At 54.3% G+C, this 17720-nt stretch overlaps 1 protein-coding gene across 3 annotated transcripts in view; it reads right to left on the bottom strand.

The window, feature by feature from the left end:
- TMPRSS6 (transmembrane serine protease 6) overlaps positions 1–17720 on the bottom strand; it is a 67234-nt gene that overhangs the window by 36219 nt on the left and 13295 nt on the right. For 2 of the 3 annotated variants that reach the window (XM_035271681.3, XM_035271675.3), the window contains exons 1-2: positions 7996–8206; positions 3276–3472 (exon numbers count right to left, since the gene is read on the bottom strand). In XM_035271681.3, the coding sequence (XP_035127572.3) occupies positions 3276–3471 (196 nt within the window). In that variant the 5' untranslated portion in view covers position 3472; positions 7996–8206. Of the gene's footprint in view, positions 1–3275; positions 3473–7995; positions 8207–17720 lie in introns of those variants that run through there. The other variant, XM_054241006.2, reaches the window with a different exon arrangement.

Below are 17720 nucleotides of genomic sequence, written 5' to 3' on the forward strand. Positions count from 1 at the left end.
GCCCTGAATAGCTTGAAGACTAGCAAGGAATCAGATGGTAAACAGCACATGATGTATAGCAGGTTACAGGTGGTCTGTGCAGTGGTAATCAGGGTGTGGGGCGGGCTGTGGTGCGGAGCCCAGGGAAGAAGGTGATGTGGATCGGTGCAGAGTGTCCCAGGCAGGGGCAGGTACAAAGGCCCTGGGGCAGGAGTTTGCCTGGTGTGTTTCAGGAGCAGCAAAGAGTGAGCAAGGGGACAGCAGGAGGGGATGAGACGGAGACGGGGAGAGGCCAGGCAGGGTTTCCCAGACTTAGGAGGACTCTGTCTTTCACTCCGGCTAAGATGGGAGACATGGGAGGTTTTAAGCAGCAAAGTTAGAAAATTTGGTTTAATTTATCAAATGTTCTCTCTGCTGTTATGTGGAGAAAGGCCCTAAGGAGGCAGGTCAGAGGCAGAGAGAGCATCGAGGACACGCTAGCAGGGCTCTGGGGCAGATGTCCAGGGGGACAGAGCCTGGCCCTGGCTGCGGCGGAGGAGAGGGTGGGAAGTGATTGGCGTCAGCCACTTTTGATGTATTTTGGAATTAGAGATCACCAGGTTTGCTGGCGAATTAAGGCTGGGGTGGAAAAGAGAGAGAGGAGTCCAGGGAAGGTGCCAGAAAGCAGACAGTGGTCTTCGCCTGGGGTGTGAGAGGTGCAGGTGTGGGGAAATTATGCAGACACCTCACGGTCTGAACACGTGGGGTGTGAGATTCTCCTTAAACACGTAAGAGTAAGAGCAGGGACAGCTCCAGAGTCAAGCTCAAGGGAGACACCCAGGCTAGAAATGCCAATCTGGGTGTCATCAGGGTACAGAGGGCACTGGAAGCTAAGGACAGCAGATGAGATCCCGAAAGGAGTGGGTGGAGAGAGAAAGGAGAGGCCCCCCATCAGCAGGGACAACCTGCTGAGCGGAAAGGACCCCATGTCGGCCCTAAGTCAAAGCAGGAAAGGGCTTCAGGGAGGTGGGGGTGCGCCCCCGGGTAAAGTGCAATAAAAAGTGAGAACTGGGCCTTGGATTTAGCAGCCTGGCAAGCTGGCCACCTTGACGATGGCTGTTGGAGTTGGGGGGCAAGGGGAACTAGGGTGCACAGGGCATAGAGAGACCGGGGATGTGGACTGACAGCTCCTTCGAGGAGTTTGCTGTCAAGGGAGCAGAGAAATGGGGGGTACTTCAGGGGACACTGGCAGACGCTGCTGCTGGGGGAGAGAAGGCATCTCTGCTGGTCTCGGGCCACTGTGCAGGCAGAGGGGTCAGGACCTGGGCCCCAGGAGGAGAGTATGTGGTGCAGCCAGGGGGGCAGGTGTGCCAACATGTAAGGGGCTTCTCTCTAAGCCGTTCTGTTTTCTCACTGAAGCAGGAGACAGCGACAGGCAGGTGTTGGGGGCTTGAGAACACAGAAAACTCCTGTCTGGGAGAGCAGGAAAGAGAAAGGACCGGGAAATACGTATGCTTGGGGGTATTAAAGGCCCTGCTACCATCCTCCTTGGGAAGCCGGCCCCACCCTCTCCTTGGGCCTGTCCTGCCCCAGTGTCACCGGCCACTTGCCCACCTCCTCTTCCAGACCAGGCAAGGCGAATCTCTCATCCACCTCCTTGCCCAGCACCCAGTCCCAGGAGCACAGCCTGGTCCACGTGAGAGGAGTCTCTCAAACAGCTCCCGAAGCGCCTCCTCTGCCCTTAGTCCCTCCGTGGGGGTGTTGGCTTGGGAGCACTCACCCCTTGGGTCATCAGCCCCATGGAGCACCTCTCCTGGGGTGGGGGTGATTTACCCCAAGAGCATAATCAGGGGGAATTAAACTCCTCTGCAAAGAGAAACAATTTGCAGTTGAGTTCCTGGCCCTCCAGCCCAGTGCCCTGTGGTTTACCCTGAAGACTAATTAGCCCACTACCTGAGGAGGCTCCCCCCGACAGCCCTGTGCTATCTGGGGCACTGGCTTCCTGCCGGTGATGAAATGCACACAGCATCTACTGTCTGTGTTGCTCGACTCTGGGTAGAATCACTGCGAGTCATTGCAAGCAGGCCCATGTCAGGCCTGTGGTCCCCAACAGGGTCATTCCCAGAGGCTGCTTACAGACACCCCCAACCCTGACCCCCTTGGACCTAGGCCTACGTGGATTTCTCTCCACTGCTCCAAAGTTGGTCCCCAGGTTGCTTTCAACAAGCCTGGAATTCCACCAGTAGCTTTCCAGTAAGAGTGCTAGCTCACCTTTGCAGGGTGTTTAATGGGACACCCCTGATCACACAGGCAAGCTGCGTCGTCCCTGATGCGGCTTCCCGGCCCTCACCTTCCTCTGTCCCAGTATATGCTTCACTTTAGAGTAAGTGTCAGGTCTGATGCCTTGGCTAAATCACAAGGACAGGGGCTATCCCCAGAACCTGGCACACAGAACGTGCTCAGCACTGACTAAATGAACAAATGAATGAGTCTTCTACAGTGTATGGGAAGCATTTTATAGGCATAGTCCAATTTGATTTCTCCATTACTTCCCACTGTCAAAGGCAGAAGGAAGAGGATAGACTTCATCCATTTTAGAAAAAGGTAATAGATGCTCAAGAGCGTTTATTCAATGAATGAATGAATGAATGAATGGAAGCCTGGATGAATGGGCCCAGAGCACAGGTCAATTGCTCCTGGGGCACCAGGGGACTGACTGAGGGCTGTGAGATCAGGGATCAGGGGGCATAATTAAGGACATGGGAGAGGACCCCAAGAATGGCCGCTCTCCAGCTGCCCACTCCATCCCCTATTCATGCTGGGCCCTGAAGACCCAGAGGGGTTAGAACTATGGTCCCCACCCTAGAGGAGAACCCAGGCTGGGCTCAAGTGAGCAGAGGCACTAATTGGTACCAGGTACCATCAGTGCCTCTAGCCTCCTTCTTCAGGTCTGGGTGGCTCCAAGCCTCTGGGGCAATCCAGGAGGACAGAAGGCAATGTTTATACTCCCTGGGCTGGTTGGTTCACAAGAACTGGATGCTAGGAGACCCCTCTTTCCCCACCTGGTGGGGAGCTTTGCAGCACTCTGCCCAAGCAGGGAGCAGACCTGAGCCATAGGACCTGGAACCAGGATCTGACAGCATCTCCAGCTGGCAGGACATGGAGGGAGACCCAGAGAGGAGAAAGGACTTGCCCAAGGTCACACATCAACATATTAAGCATGGCTTAACCTGGAACCCAGTTCTGTCCTGCTGTGCCTGCTATGGCCACCCCAAGTCCTCCCCAGGTGCCTCTCCTAGGCAGTCCCATGACATTACCTAGGAAATACCAGAGTAGCACTCCCACCAAAGCCAGTGCAACCAGGGCCAACCACAAGGGCATCAGGCGGAGGTAGTCCCGGGCTTTTCTCTTGGAGTCCTTGTGGGCCTTGAGCATCCCCTCTGGCTCTGCTTCCTCGCCATCACCTCCATCACCCTGCCTGCCAGCCACCTGGGGGGCCTCAGCCATGGGCATCCTGCCAGGGAAACAGAGTGAAGTTGAAAACAGCCTCACATTTGCAAGTGAGCCTCTGCTGGGCACTGGTGGTGCATGGAAGCAGGACTTCCCTGCCTTTCAGAGTGGAAGGGTAACAACATCAGGTGGCAGTGACTGGAAGTGGGTGCTGAGACAGCTCACAGAGGAGGGAAATGCATCTCAGAGCAGCTCGCCCCAGAGGGCAGGCATCTGAGCTAGACTGCATCTGGCTCAAGAACCCCACCTTTGCTTCCCACAGGTTTCCCTATGACTGGAGGACAGATGGAGGGCTCAGTGCCTGCACATCCACTCCCTAGAGGCCACACCTACAGGCAGAACTGAAGTGCCTGGGGTGCAGGCTTCTGCAGGTATCTGACCTCTTGCCCTCATTTCCCTTTCGTGCAAAGAATGCTGTTCCTTTCTCCTGGTTCTGGTTCACAGAGCTTCTCACAACACCCAGTCAATGCCTTCCGCCCCTGCCCCAGAATCCCCTGAGCCGGCACCCTGCTGGGCCAGGGATCTGCCTTCCTTCATGGAGTACCATCTCTGTTAGAGACAGAATGCTCATTCCTAGATAATACAAGGAAAAATTAGCATTCAGACAAGATTCTCTCAGCAAGGCAATTTTACTTTCTGCAGAAAGGGTGCTCTTGTCAGCCATCTTGACACAAGAGTACAATGAACAAAGGAAAGGCAGGCATACTTATTCCTTACGCATTGGGTCTTTACTGCTGATCTCCATTGGTGGGAGCCCTCACGATCTAAACTAAAACTTGATTGGCTAACAACCTAAAACTTCTCTGAATAGGTAAAGGCAATGGAGAACAAAGGAAAAGAGAAAGTCCACATAAGGAAGGGGCATGGGCTGCGAGCTGGGATATGCCTGTGAGCACCTCTAGCACAGATATCTGGGTTAAAGTACAAGGACATGGAACGTACTACGTGCCTGTGAGCACGCCCAACAGCTACATAGTATAGGGCTTCACAAAGAGTTACCAGCAAAAAATCAGAAGATAAGAAGGCTTTGAAGAAAGGCTTTATAACAAACTATTATTTCTAACCTTTATTATTATTCTTCTCTAAAAAGAAAGGAAACTTTGAAGAAGAAATTTTTGCTTTCTACAGTCTCTCTCACCTCCCTACTCTCAAAGTCTCTCAGGGCAGAGGAAGAGATCAAAAACTAGTCTTCATTTCTTGCCCTCATGAGATATTTCGCATGTAGTTTTCAGGCCACACAGGGATATGGAACCATCATCCCATGTTTTCTTTCTAATGCCGGCACTGCGTCATCTCACTTAAACCTCCAGTTCTGCACCCATCGGACGGATGAGGAAACTGAGACCCAGAGTGTTCTAGCCATAACTCAGTCTAGGGCTTTTCCTAGGCTCATTTTCCCTATGTGATTTGAAAACCTGACATTCACTCCCAGCCACATTTTACAGATTAAAAAAACCTGAAGCCCAGAGAGGCAAAGCCACTTGCCCAAGGTCACACAGCAGGAAAGCAGAGGTTGAGTCTGGATGTCCGACTCCTTGCTTTTTACATTAATCTAAGATGCCTCCCATAAATGAGCTGTTAATTAACAAATCATGATTAAATAGCAACAATGTCACCTCTCTCCGAGATCCAGGGTTGCAGCTCTATTTTGAGACCCTTTTAAGCAAACATCCCAATGTGTTCAGCCTTTCAGGCAGGTTTCCCCACAGTACAGAGAAGGCCCTTGACCCACCCACCAGGAGAGCAAGCGTTCCAGACTCTTGGGAAGTTCGTCTCCTCTTACTATATCCATAAATACTGTGTAGCTTTAAAATGCACCCCAGGGCTGGGCGCAGTGTCTCACACCTGTAATCCCAGCACTTTGGGAGGCCAAAGTGGATGAATCGCCTAAGGTCAGAAGTTCGAGATCAGCCTGGCCAATATGGTGAAACCCTGTCTCTATGAAAAATACAAAAGTTAGCTGGGCATGGTGGTACGCCTGTAATCCCAGCTACTCAGGAGGCTGAGGCAGGAGAATCACTTGAACCTGGGAGGCAGATGTTGCAGTGAGCCAAGATCCCACCATTGTACTTCCAGCCTGGAAGACAGAGCAAGACACTGTCTCAAAAAAACAAAACAACAACAACAAAAAATTACAAAATAAAATGTACCCTAGATGTAGGTGGGGGCTTCCTTTGGGCTGTGTCTTGCGGTTTTTACACAGCGGGTTTCCAAAAGTAGGGCTCCTTCGTCATTGGGCAGATGAGGAAACTGAGACCCAGAGTGTTCTAGCCATAACTCAGTCCAGGGCTCAAAGTCCTCCCAGATGGATTTGAAGGACCCTAGCCCTTCTCCCAGCTTCCCTGCTCCCTGCAGCTCCCCTTGGCATTGTTCCCAGCTAAGGGTCTTCAGTGTCCAGCCACAGCGACTCTGGTGAGCAGCCCCCATCAAATACAAGGGAGGGAGGGATTCCAGGGGACCTTCACTGGGCACGGCACTCCCCTCCACACCCGAAGCTAGGATATTCCTGCATATGGGGTGGGCCCTACTGGCTTTAATGGGGCGGAGGTCAGGGAATGTTAAATGTCCTGCAATGGGTGGGACAGCCCCGCCCACTTCCCTAAAGGTTCACAGCACCCCTGGGGAGAAACAGGCAAGAAACAGACCAGTAACTAACATGGTGCTGAGACTCCTGCTTGAGGCCACACAGCAGGTTCGAGTCTCCATTGCAAAGCTGCCTCTTGTCCTGGGCATTCGGACTTTGCCTCCCTCTAAATGCCCCTCACATCCATCTCCTCGAATCCCCACCCTCTCTTTTCCCCGTGGCACCCAGGGACACCGGACTTCTCTTGGTAAGGAATTTTAACAGTGAGCTGGTAGCGAACATTTACAGATCAAGAGCAGGTTGCTGTTCAGCACCAAGAGCCCTCCTGGACCTTGAGCCCTGTCAGTGCTTATTCACAGCCAGGCACCTCACAGTCCTCCTTCTGCCTGGGCCCCCAGCTCCCGACCTGGCCAGCTCTTACACAGCCCCCGTCTCCTCAGCTGGAACCTCACCCCTTGGCAGCTCTCCCAGAGTGCCCTAGAAAGGGCGGCTGACCCTCACAATGTGTAGTTCACCTTGTGGGCACTCTCTCTGCCCCTCACGTTGAGCTCCTGGAAGCGGGGACAGTGCCCTAATTGCTGCAGGGCCCTGAAGCTGTCCCCAGCTCTGAGCACCTGGACCCCACCCTGGCACCTGCTCCTCACTTCCTTCTGCCCTTCTGGCCACTGGAGGGTCTCGGGTCTCCCTGCTGCAGGTGAGTCTCCCTCCTTGGGGTGGGGCCGTGATTTCCCCAGCAGGGCAGATCCGGATTCAACCTGTGTGTGTGAACTCCACACGTGCCAGCCCTGTGCTAGGCAGTGCTGCAAACTCTGCTGCAGCCTCCAGCAGCCTAGGATGCTGGCTTTTCTGACTCTATTTAATGGCCGGGGAAACTGAGGTAGGGAGAGGTAACATGACTCACCCGAGGCCCCTCAGCCAGGGCAGAGCAGAGCAGAGCGGGGACTCCGGGCTAGACCCATAGAGGAATCTTTTAGGGTGAAGCCATTAGGGCCGAGTCCTGAGTGTAGGAGACTGGGTGGGGGTCTCTGCCATACATATAAACACACCCACAGATCCACAGATGTACATGGATGGAGACACGTGGAGGGATAGATGCACACCTATTCATAATACAAAAACACATAGATGCGGCCACGTGCAGTGGCTCACGCCTGTAATTCCACAACTTTGGGAGGCTGAGGTGGGTAGATCACGAGGTCAGGAATTTGAGACCAGCCTGACCAACATGGTAAAACCCTGTCTCTACTAAAAATACAAACATTAGCCAGGCATGGTGGTGTGTACCTGTAATCCCAGCTACTCAGGAGGCTGAGGCAGGAGAATCTCTTGAACCCAGGAGGCAGAGGTTGCAGTGAGCTGAGATGGCACCACTGCACTCCAGCCTGGACAACAGAGTGAGACTCCATCTCAAACAAACAACAGCAAAAAAATTCATAGATGCACACCCTTCCTACCACACACACACACACACACACACACACACACACACACACCAGCTCTGAGCCTATGAGCCCAGGGTCCCGTGCTTAAGTCAGTACACGGGTGCAGTGCAGGGGTTGGGCCTACCTGCTACACCAGAAGGCCCAGGAGGGGTACTGGGTATGAAGGGGGCAGCGCGGCCAGTCCTGCAAGGCAGGAGTAGGGTGACCTATCCCTTCCTCCTGTCTCTGCCGCCTGAACCCCAGGCCACCATCTGCCCAGCACTGATGCTGTGCCTGTCCCCACACCTGGTGTCACTCTGCATGGTCCCTCCCCTCCCCAGTTCTGTGCGCCCCTCACCTTCTGCTCACCAATCACTCTCTGGCTGATGAGGCCCTGCAGGCCTGGCCTCAGAGCAGGGTAGGTGGCTCAGGCCCCAGGGAACCAGGCCCAGCTCTTAGGGTGGACACTGTCACTAGGTCATTAATAGATCCCAGTCCCCTCTCCTGGAGGCCCCTACTTACCTTTGGGAGTGGCAGATAGGTGCCGCGCCTGCACGCAGGCCGCAGGAGCCTCTGTTTGTCCAGGCCAAGGCCTCCCTACCCCCACCGGGCCTGCCTGGGCTGGATCAATGGCCCAGAGCCATGGCCAGGGTGTCTGGCCCTTGTCCCCTGTGGCCTGTGGCCCCAGGCTCCATGGGGCTCCTCCTGCCGGGTCCGGGACGGCACTGTGGCTGAGTACAGGTAAACAGACAGGAGGCGGGAGAAGGCAGTTCCTACCCCGCCTCCTCCCCCCCATGGGCATTCTGGAGGCTGGCAGGCAGGTGCCGGAGATCTGAGCTCTCCCCCGGCACCTGTTGCCTGGTGACATGCCTGCCTGGTTACAGCCCCTGGACCCCAAAAGCATGAGGTAGGGGTGGCTGAGGACTGTGCAGAGGCCAGTGCAGGGGCTCATACGGGTCTGCTTACCTGGATGGGTGAGACTAGAGGAGCCACTGGCCGGAGAGAGAGAGAAAAGGAGGCTGGGCCCATGCACTCTGCGGATTGAAGAGGAGAAAGGGGAGGCAGGGGTGGGGCTGGATGCTATTTTCTGTTTAGCTGGGAATTATTTGAATTCCTACCTGGCTCTTTTGTGTGTGTTTTATTTTTCCTTTTGAGACGGCGACTCACTCTGTCACCCAGGCTGGAGTGCAGTGGCACAATCTCAGCTCACTGCAACCTCCGCTTCCCGGATTCAAGCAATTCTCCTGCCTCAGCCTCTCGAGTAGCTGGGATTACAGGCACGCACCCCCACACCTGGCTAATTTTTATATTTTTAGAAGAGATGGGGTTCCCCGTGTTGGCCGGTCTTGAACTCCTGACCTCAGGTGATCCACCCATCTCGGTCTCCCAAAGTGCTAGGATTACAGGCGTGAGGCTACTGCGCCTGGTGTGATTTCCTACCTGGTTCCATAGCGCTGTGCTGTCTGTGCACAATGGCAGCTGCTGGTCACCCGTGGCTCGAGCCAGTCTGAACTGAGAAAAACTGCATGGGGAGAAGCGCATACCAGGCTCCCAAGGCCAAGTGCCAACAGGATGTCAACCAACTCGATAACAATTTTTATATTGATTGCAGGTTGAAATAACACTTTGGCGATTGTGGGATAAATAAAATTTATTATTGGCCAGGCATGGTGGCTCACACCTGTAATCCCAGCACTCTGGGAGGCCGAGGTGGGCAGATCACCTGAGATCGGGAGTTCAAGACCAGCCTGACCAACATGGAAAAACCCCGTCTCTACTAAAAATGCAAAAAATTAGCCAGGCCTGGTGGTGCGCATAGTCCCAGCTACACGGGAGGCTGAGGCAGGAGAATCACTTGAACCTGGGAGGCAGAGGTTGCAGTGAGCCAAGATCATGCCACTGCACTCCAGCCTGGGTGACAGAGCGAGACTCCGTCTCAAAAAAAAAACATAAAAGATCCGTGTGAGAGGCGTATGGTGTGGGGTGGGTGTGTGGACTGTGTATGCAGTGTGGGTGCTGGAAGTGTACACAGTGTAAATGAGGTACATATGGTGTGAGTTGTGTGTGGCCTGGCTTGGCTTCCTGTTTCACCATATTGGCCAGGCTGGTCTCGAAGTCCTGACCTCAGGTGATCCACCGGTTACGGCAGTTTTTATAACCGCTGCAGGTCAGTCAGTGTGGGTTCCCTTTGCTACCTCTGGCTCTTTAATCCCTCCCTCCCTTGACTCTGTAACACGCTATAATTAGCAGGTCTCTTACACCTGTTTATACAGGAAGAAATGTTACCTGTATGTGTGGGTGCTGGGAGTGTGCACAGTGTGAAGGAGGTACGTGTGTGAGTTGTGTAGAGCTTGAGAATTGTATACAAGTGTGTATGTGTGTGTGTGCATGCTCACAGTGTGAAAGGTGTGTGTGTGGAGTATGAGGCATGTGTGTAATGGGAGACGTGTGGAGTATGAGGCATATGTGTTTAGTGTGAAGTGTGTGTGGATGTGAAGTGTGCGTGGAGTGTGAAACGTAATTTAAAGCATGTATGGAGTATGAAGCACATGTAGAATGTGGCATGTTGTGAGGTGTGTGTGTGTGGAGTGTGAGATGTGTGTGTAGTGTGAGGCATGTTGTAGAGTATGGGAGTATGAAGTGTGTATAGAGTGGGAAGCATGTGTGGAATGTGAGGTGTGCATAGTGTGAGGCATGTGTATGGAGTGTGAGGTGTGTGATTGTGAGGCATGTGTTGTGTGAGGCATGTGTATGGAGTGTGAGGTGTGTGATTGTGAGGCATGTGTTGTGTGAGGCATGTGGTGTGAGGTGTATGCAGTGTGAGGCATGTGTGTGGAGTGTGAGGCATGTGTGCAGTGTGAGGTGTGTGTGGTGTGTTTAGTGTGAGGTGTGTTTAGCGTGAGGCATGTGTTTAGTGTGAGGCATGTGTGTGGAGTGTGAGGCATGTGTGTGGAGTGTGAGGCATGTGTGGAGTGTGAGGCATGTGTGCAGTGTGAGGTGTGTGTGCGGTGTGAGTGTGCAGTGTGAGACGTGTGTGCAGTGTGAGGCGTGTGTACAGTGAGGTGTGTGTGCACTGTGAGGCGTGTGTGCAGTGAGGTGTGTGTGCAGTGTGAGGTGTGTGTGCACTGTGAGGCGTGTGTGCAGTGAGGCATGTGTGCAGTGAGGTGTGTGTGCACTGAGGTGTGTGTGCAGTGTGAGGCATGTGTGCAGTGAGGTGTGTGTGCAGTGTGAGGCATGTGTGCAGTGTGCAGTGGGTGTGAAGTGTGAGTTGTGTAGGGTCTGGCTGGGATGGGACAGGGCCCTGTGCCCAGGCTTTTTCCTGACCAAACCTGGCCTCTGTTTAGCTGCAGGAACCTGGGCAGAATCCCTGACTTCCAAGATGCACTTCTTTGAAAAAAAGTTCACCCCTTCTTGATGAACAAGAAACATGTGTGAAGGCCCAGCACTGAGGGGGTCTTTCCTCCTCTTCCGGTGGCAGGCCAGTGTGTCAGGGCCATGTCTGTGTGTGCACTGAAGTCCAGGTGATGAAGGCTGCACGTGTGTGCCACCTACCCATGTGGCCCCTCACCCATGTCTCAAGAACGTATGTGCTCCATGCTCTCTGGTGTGTGCTCCCTAAGGAGGCCTACGGCAGCAGGCGGGGGGTACCCAGATGTCCTGAGGTGTGAAGGCCCATGCCCATGGGGGCTGGGCATGAGCTCAGTACAGCACCACCTCCAGGCAGGGCCAGAGCTGGAGGGCACACTATGGGGCTGGTTAGGATTCTGGGTTGAGGGCCCCTTCCCTCACCTTCTCCTGTTCTGCAGCCCTCCCCAGAGCCCTGGCCCCTGCCCATGAGCCTAACCCTGACCCTAAGACTGAAAACCATAGCCTTGCCCCACGGTCCCTTGTCAGCCCCAGCAACTCTCCCTCCTCCCCCCAAAATCCCTTCTTCCCAGGCCCCGGCCCCCACCTTGCAAACGTTCCGAGGGACAGGGGCTTGAGAGAGCAGGGATAGTGTGGGGGTGGGTGAATACACCCCAAGCCCAGCCTCTGTACCCATCCCGTTCTTGGGAAGATCAAGAGGCCCATGCCGGCTGCTAGCCTCACAGTCTGAAAAGCAGATCTTGCACAATCAACGTTCTCTAGACCTGGTGGCTGCCTGGCCATCGATCCACCGTGGCCCTGGGGGGAGGGGTAGCACTGAGCAGGCAGCAGCAAAATGCTGAGAGAGGTTTTTGAAAGCTCAGATGTGGCTGGGTGAGGTGGCTCACACCCACACCTGTAATCCAAGTACCTTGGGAGGCCAAGGCCGGAGGATTCCTTCAGCCCAGGAATTTGAGACCAGCCTAGTCAACATAGTGAGATCCTGTCTATACAAAACAAAACACTTTTTAAAAAATTAGCTGGATGTGCTGGTACCCACCTAGCTACTAGGGAGTCTGAGGAGGGAGGATCACCTGAGCCCTGGAGTTGGAGGCTGCAGTGAGCTGTGCCGCTGCATTCCAGCCTGGGGGACAGAGCACAACCCTGTCTTCAAAAGAAAAAGAAAAGGTGATGAAAGAAGAGAAGAGAAAAGGAGGGACCAGGGTCCCAGAGAGCCATGACCGGGGGGGACAGCCTGCCAATGCGTCAGGGACTCCCTCTGTCAATAAGGGACACTCTTGTCCTTGGAGCAGAGAGATGCATTCACACAGACAGCACGGAAGGCCTGCTGCTCTGGAAATCTGCATTCCTAACACTGGCCTTCAGCCTCCTTGCTCTCCAAGGACAGAGAAGCCTCCTGGAGGCCTGGTGAGGGGAGGCTGGGCATGGTGGGGGCCAGGCAGTGGGGAGCACAGGTCTGACCCAGCAGCACAGGGCAGACCAGGCCTTGGTGTGCCCACCACACTCAGATCACGAAGATCCAGCTGAGGGCTGGAGAGTGGGAAGACTCCGCCAAAATCCCATTCCTTCCACCTGCTGGTGACCCACAAGATGTCCACAAGCTACTACCTGATGGCCTTTGAACTGTGGGTGATAAAGCTGGGCTGCTGCAGGCAAAAAAAAAAAAAAAAAAAAAAAACTGTAGGGTGGGCCCCTAGTCCATGAATGGTGTCCTTATCCAAAGGGGAAATCTGAAGACGCAGCCTCACGCATATAGAGAGTGCCCTGAAGATAAAGGGAAACCTGGAGACCAGCCTCACGCATACAGAGAGAGTGCAGTGAAGGTAAAGGGAAACCTGGAGACGCAGCCTCATGCATACAGAGAGAGTGCCGTGAAGGTAAAGGGAAACCTGGAGACGCAGCCTCACGCATACAGAGAGAGTGCCGTGAAGATAAAGGGAAACCTGGAGACCAGCCTCACGCATACAGAGAGAGTGCCGTGAAGGTGAAGGGAAACCTGGAGACACAGCCTCACGCATACAGAGAGAGTGCCGTGAAGGTAAAGGGGAAACCTGGAGACGCAGCCTCATGCATACAGAGAGAGTGCCCTGAAGATAAAGGGAAACCTGGAGACCAGCCTCACGCATACAGAGAGAGTGCCGTGAAGGTAAAGGGAAACCTGGAGACCAGCCTCACGCATACAGAGAGAGTGCCCTGAAGATAAAGGGAAACCTGGAGACCAGCCTCACGCATACAGAGAGAGTGCCGTGAAGGTGAAGGGGAATCTGGAGACCAGCCTCACGCATACAGAGAGAGTGCCCTGAAGATAAAGGGAAACCTGGAGACCAGCCTCACGCATACAGAGAGAGTGGCGTGAAGGTGAAGGGGAATCTGGAGACCAGCCTCACGCATACAGAGAGAGTGCCCTGAAGATAAAGGGAAACCTGGAGACCAGCCTCACGCATACAGAGAGAGTGCCGTGAAGGTGAAGGGAAACCTGGAGACCAGCCTCACGCATACAGAGAGAGTGCCGTGAAGGTAAAGGGAAACCTGGAGACCAGCCTCACGCATACAGAGAGCGTGCCGTGAAGGTAAAGGGGAAACCTGGAGACGCAGCCTCACGCATACAGAGAGAGTGCCGTGAAGGTAAAGGGGAAACCTGGAGACGCAGCCTCACGCATACAGAGAGAGTGCCGTGAAGGTAAAGGGAAACCTGGAGACCAGCCTCACGCATACAGAGAGAGTGCCGTGAAGGTAAAGGGGAAACCTGGAGACGCAGCCTCACGCATACAGAGAGAGTGCCGTGAAGGTAAAGGGGAAACCTGGAGACGCAGCCTCACGCATACAGAGAGAGTGCCGTGAAGGTAAAGGGAAACCTGGAGACCAGCCTCACGCATACAGAGAGAGTGCCGTGAAGGTAAAGGGGAAACCTGGAGACGCAGCCTCACGCATACAGAGAGAGTGCCGTGAAGGTAAAGGGAAACCTGGAGACGCAGCCTCACGCATACAGAGAGAGTGCCGTGAAGGTAAAGGGAACACCTGGAGACGCAGCCTCACGCATACAGAGAGAGTGCCGTGAAGGTAAAGGGGAAACCTGGAGACGCAGCCTCACGCATACAGAGAGAGTGCCGTGAGGGTAAAGGGAAACCTGGAGACCAGCCTCACGCATACAGAGAGAGTGCCGTGAAGGTAAAGGGGAAACCTGGAGACGCAGCCTCACGCATACAGAGAGAGTGCCGTGAAGGTAAAGGGAAACCTGGAGACGCAGCCTCACGCATACAGAGAGAGTGCCGTGAAGGTAAAGGGAACACCTGGAGACGCAGCCTCACGCATACAGAGAGAGTGCCGTGAAGGTAAAGGGAAACCTGGAGACGGAGCCTCACGCATACAGAGAGAGTGCCGTGAAGGTAAAGGGAAACCTGGAGACGCAGCCTCACGCATACAGAGAATGCTGTGAAGGTAAAGGGAAACCTGGAGAGGCAGCCTGACGCATACAGAGAGAGTGCCGTGAAGGTAAAGGGAAACCTGGAGACGCAGCCTCACGCATACAGAGAGAGTGCCGTGAAGGTAAAGGGAACACCTGGAGACGCAGCCTCACGCATATAGAGAGAGTGCCGTGAAGGTAAAGGGAAACCTGGAGACGGAGCCTCACGCATACAGAGAGAGTGCCGTGAAGGTAAAGGGAAACCTGGAGACGCAGCCTCACACATACAGAGAATGCTGTGAAGGTAAAGGGAAACCTGGAGACGCAGCCTCATGCATACAGAGAGAGTGCCGTGAAGGTAAAGGGAAACCTGGAGACGCAGCCTCACGCATACAGAGAGAGTGCCGTGAAGATAAAGGGAAACCTGGAGACCAGCCTCACGCATACAGAGAGAGTGCCGTGAAGGTGAAGGGAAACCTGGAGACACAGCCTCACGCATACAGAGAGAGTGCCGTGAAGGTAAAGGGGAAACCTGGAGACGCAGCCTCATGCATACAGAGAGAGTGCCCTGAAGATAAAGGGAAACCTGGAGACCAGCCTCACGCATACAGAGAGAGTGCCGTGAAGGTAAAGGGAAACCTGGAGACCAGCCTCACGCATACAGAGAGAGTGCCCTGAAGATAAAGGGAAACCTGGAGACCAGCCTCACGCATACAGAGAGAGTGCCGTGAAGGTGAAGGGGAATCTGGAGACCAGCCTCACGCATACAGAGAGAGTGCCCTGAAGATAAAGGGAAACCTGGAGACCAGCCTCACGCATACAGAGAGAGTGGCGTGAAGGTGAAGGGGAATCTGGAGACCAGCCTCACGCATACAGAGAGAGTGCCCTGAAGATAAAGGGAAACCTGGAGACCAGCCTCACGCATACAGAGAGAGTGCCGTGAAGGTGAAGGGAAACCTGGAGACCAGCCTCACGCATACAGAGAGAGTGCCGTGAAGGTAAAGGGAAACCTGGAGACCAGCCTCACGCATACAGAGAGAGTGCCGTGAAGGTAAAGGGGAAACCTGGAGACGCAGCCTCACGCATACAGAGAGAGTGCCGTGAAGGTAAAGGGGAAACCTGGAGACGCAGCCTCACGCATACAGAGAGAGTGCCGTGAAGGTAAAGGGAAACCTGGAGACCAGCCTCACGCATACAGAGAGAGTGCCGTGAAGGTAAAGGGGAAACCTGGAGACGCAGCCTCACGCATACAGAGAGAGTGCCGTGAAGGTAAAGGGAAACCTGGAGACGCAGCCTCACGCATACAGAGAGAGTGCCGTGAAGGTAAAGGGAACACCTGGAGACGCAGCCTCACGCATACAGAGAGAGTGCCGTGAAGGTAAAGGGGAAACCTGGAGACGCAGCCTCACGCATACAGAGAGAGTGCCGTGAGGGTAAAGGGAAACCTGGAGACCAGCCTCACGCATACAGAGAGAGTGCCGTGAAGGTAAAGGGGAAACCTGGAGACGCAGCCTCACGCATACAGAGAGAGTGCCGTGAAGGTAAAGGGAAACCTGGAGACGCAGCCTCACGCATACAGAGAGAGTGCCGTGAAGGTAAAGGGAACACCTGGAGACGCAGCCTCACGCATACAGAGAGAGTGCCGTGAAGGTAAAGGGAAACCTGGAGACGGAGCCTCACGCATACAGAGAGAGTGCCGTGAAGGTAAAGGGAAACCTGGAGACGCAGCCTCACGCATACAGAGAATGCTGTGAAGGTAAAGGGAAACCTGGAGAGGCAGCCTGACGCATACAGAGAGAGTGCCGTGAAGGTAAAGGGAAACCTGGAGACGCAGCCTCACGCATACAGAGAGAGTGCCGTGAAGGTAAAGGGAACACCTGGAGACGCAGCCTCACGCATATAGAGAGAGTGCCGTGAAGGTAAAGGGAAACCTGGAGACGGAGCCTCACGCATACAGAGAGAGTGCCGTGAAGGTAAAGGGAAACCTGGAGACGCAGCCTCACACATACAGAGAATGCTGTGAAGGTAAAGGGAAACCTGGAGAGGCAGCCTGACGCATACAGAGAGAGTGCCGTGAAGGTAAAGGGAAACCTGGAGACGCAGCCTCACGCATACAGAGAGAGTGCCGTGAAGGTAAAGGGAAACCTGGAGACGCAGCCTCACGCATACAGAGAGAGTGCCGTGAAGGTAAAGGGGGAAACCTGGAGACCAGCCTCACGCATACAGAGAGAGTGCCGTGAAGGTAAAGGGAACACCTGGAGACACAGCCTCACGCATATAGAGAGAGTGCCGTGAAGGTAAAAAGAAACCTGGAGATGCAGCCTCACGCATACAGAGAGAGTGCCATGAAGGTAAAGGGGGTAACCTGGAGACGCAGCCTCACGCATACAGAGAGAGTGCCATGAAGGTAAAGGGAAACCTGGAGACGCAGCCTCACGCTTACAGAGAGAGTGCCGTGAAGGTAAAGGGAAACCTGGAGACCAGCCTCACGCATACAGAGAGAGTGCCGTGAAGGTGAAGGGGAATCTGGAGACGCAGCCTCACGCATACAGAGAGAGTGCAGTGAAGGTGAAGGGGAATCTGGAGACGCAGCCTCACGCATACAGAGAGAGTGCCGTGAAGGTAAAGGCAACACCTGGAGACGCAGCCTCACGCATATAGAGAGAGTGCCGTGAAGGTAAAGGGAAACCTGGAGACGGAGCCTCACGCATACAGAGAATGCTGTGAAGGTGAAGGGAAACCTGGAGACACAGCCTCACGCATACAGAGAATGCTGTGAAGGTAAAGGGAACACCTAGAGACTCAGCCTCTCGCATGCAGAGAGAATGCCGTGAAAGTAAAGGGAACACCTGGAGACGCAGCCTCACGCATACAGAGAATGCTGTGAAGGTAAAGGGAAACCTGGAGACGCAGCCTGACGCAAACAGAGAATGCTGTGAAGGTAAAGGGAAACCTGGAGAGGCAGCCTGACGCATACAGAGAGAGTGCCATGAAGGTAAAGGGAACACCTGGAGACGCAGCCTCACGCATACAGAGAGAGTGCCGTGAAGGTAAAGGGAACACCTGGAGACGCAGCCTCACGCATATAGAGAGAGTGCCGTGAAGGTAAAAAGAAACCTGGAGATGCAGCCTCACGCATACAGAGAGAGTGCCATGAAGGTAAAGGGGAAACCTGGAGACGCAGCCTCACGCTTACAGAGAGAGTGCCATGAAGGTAAAGGGAAACCTGGAGACGCAGCCTCACGCTTACAGAGAGAGTGCCATGAAGGTAAAGGGAAACCTGGAGACGCAGCCTCACGCTTACAGAGAGAGTGCCATGAAGGTAAAGGGAAACCTGGAAACCAGCCTCACGCATACAGAGAGAGTGCCATGAAGGTGAAGGGAAACCTGGAGACGCAGCCTCACGCATACAGAGAGAGTGCCGTGAAGGTAAAGGGGAAACCTGGAGATGCAGCCTCACGCATACAGAGAGAGTGCC

This window comes from Callithrix jacchus, chromosome 1 (assembly GCF_049354715.1).
Source record: "Callithrix jacchus isolate 240 chromosome 1, calJac240_pri, whole genome shotgun sequence".
NCBI lineage: Eukaryota > Metazoa > Chordata > Mammalia > Primates > Cebidae > Callithrix > Callithrix jacchus.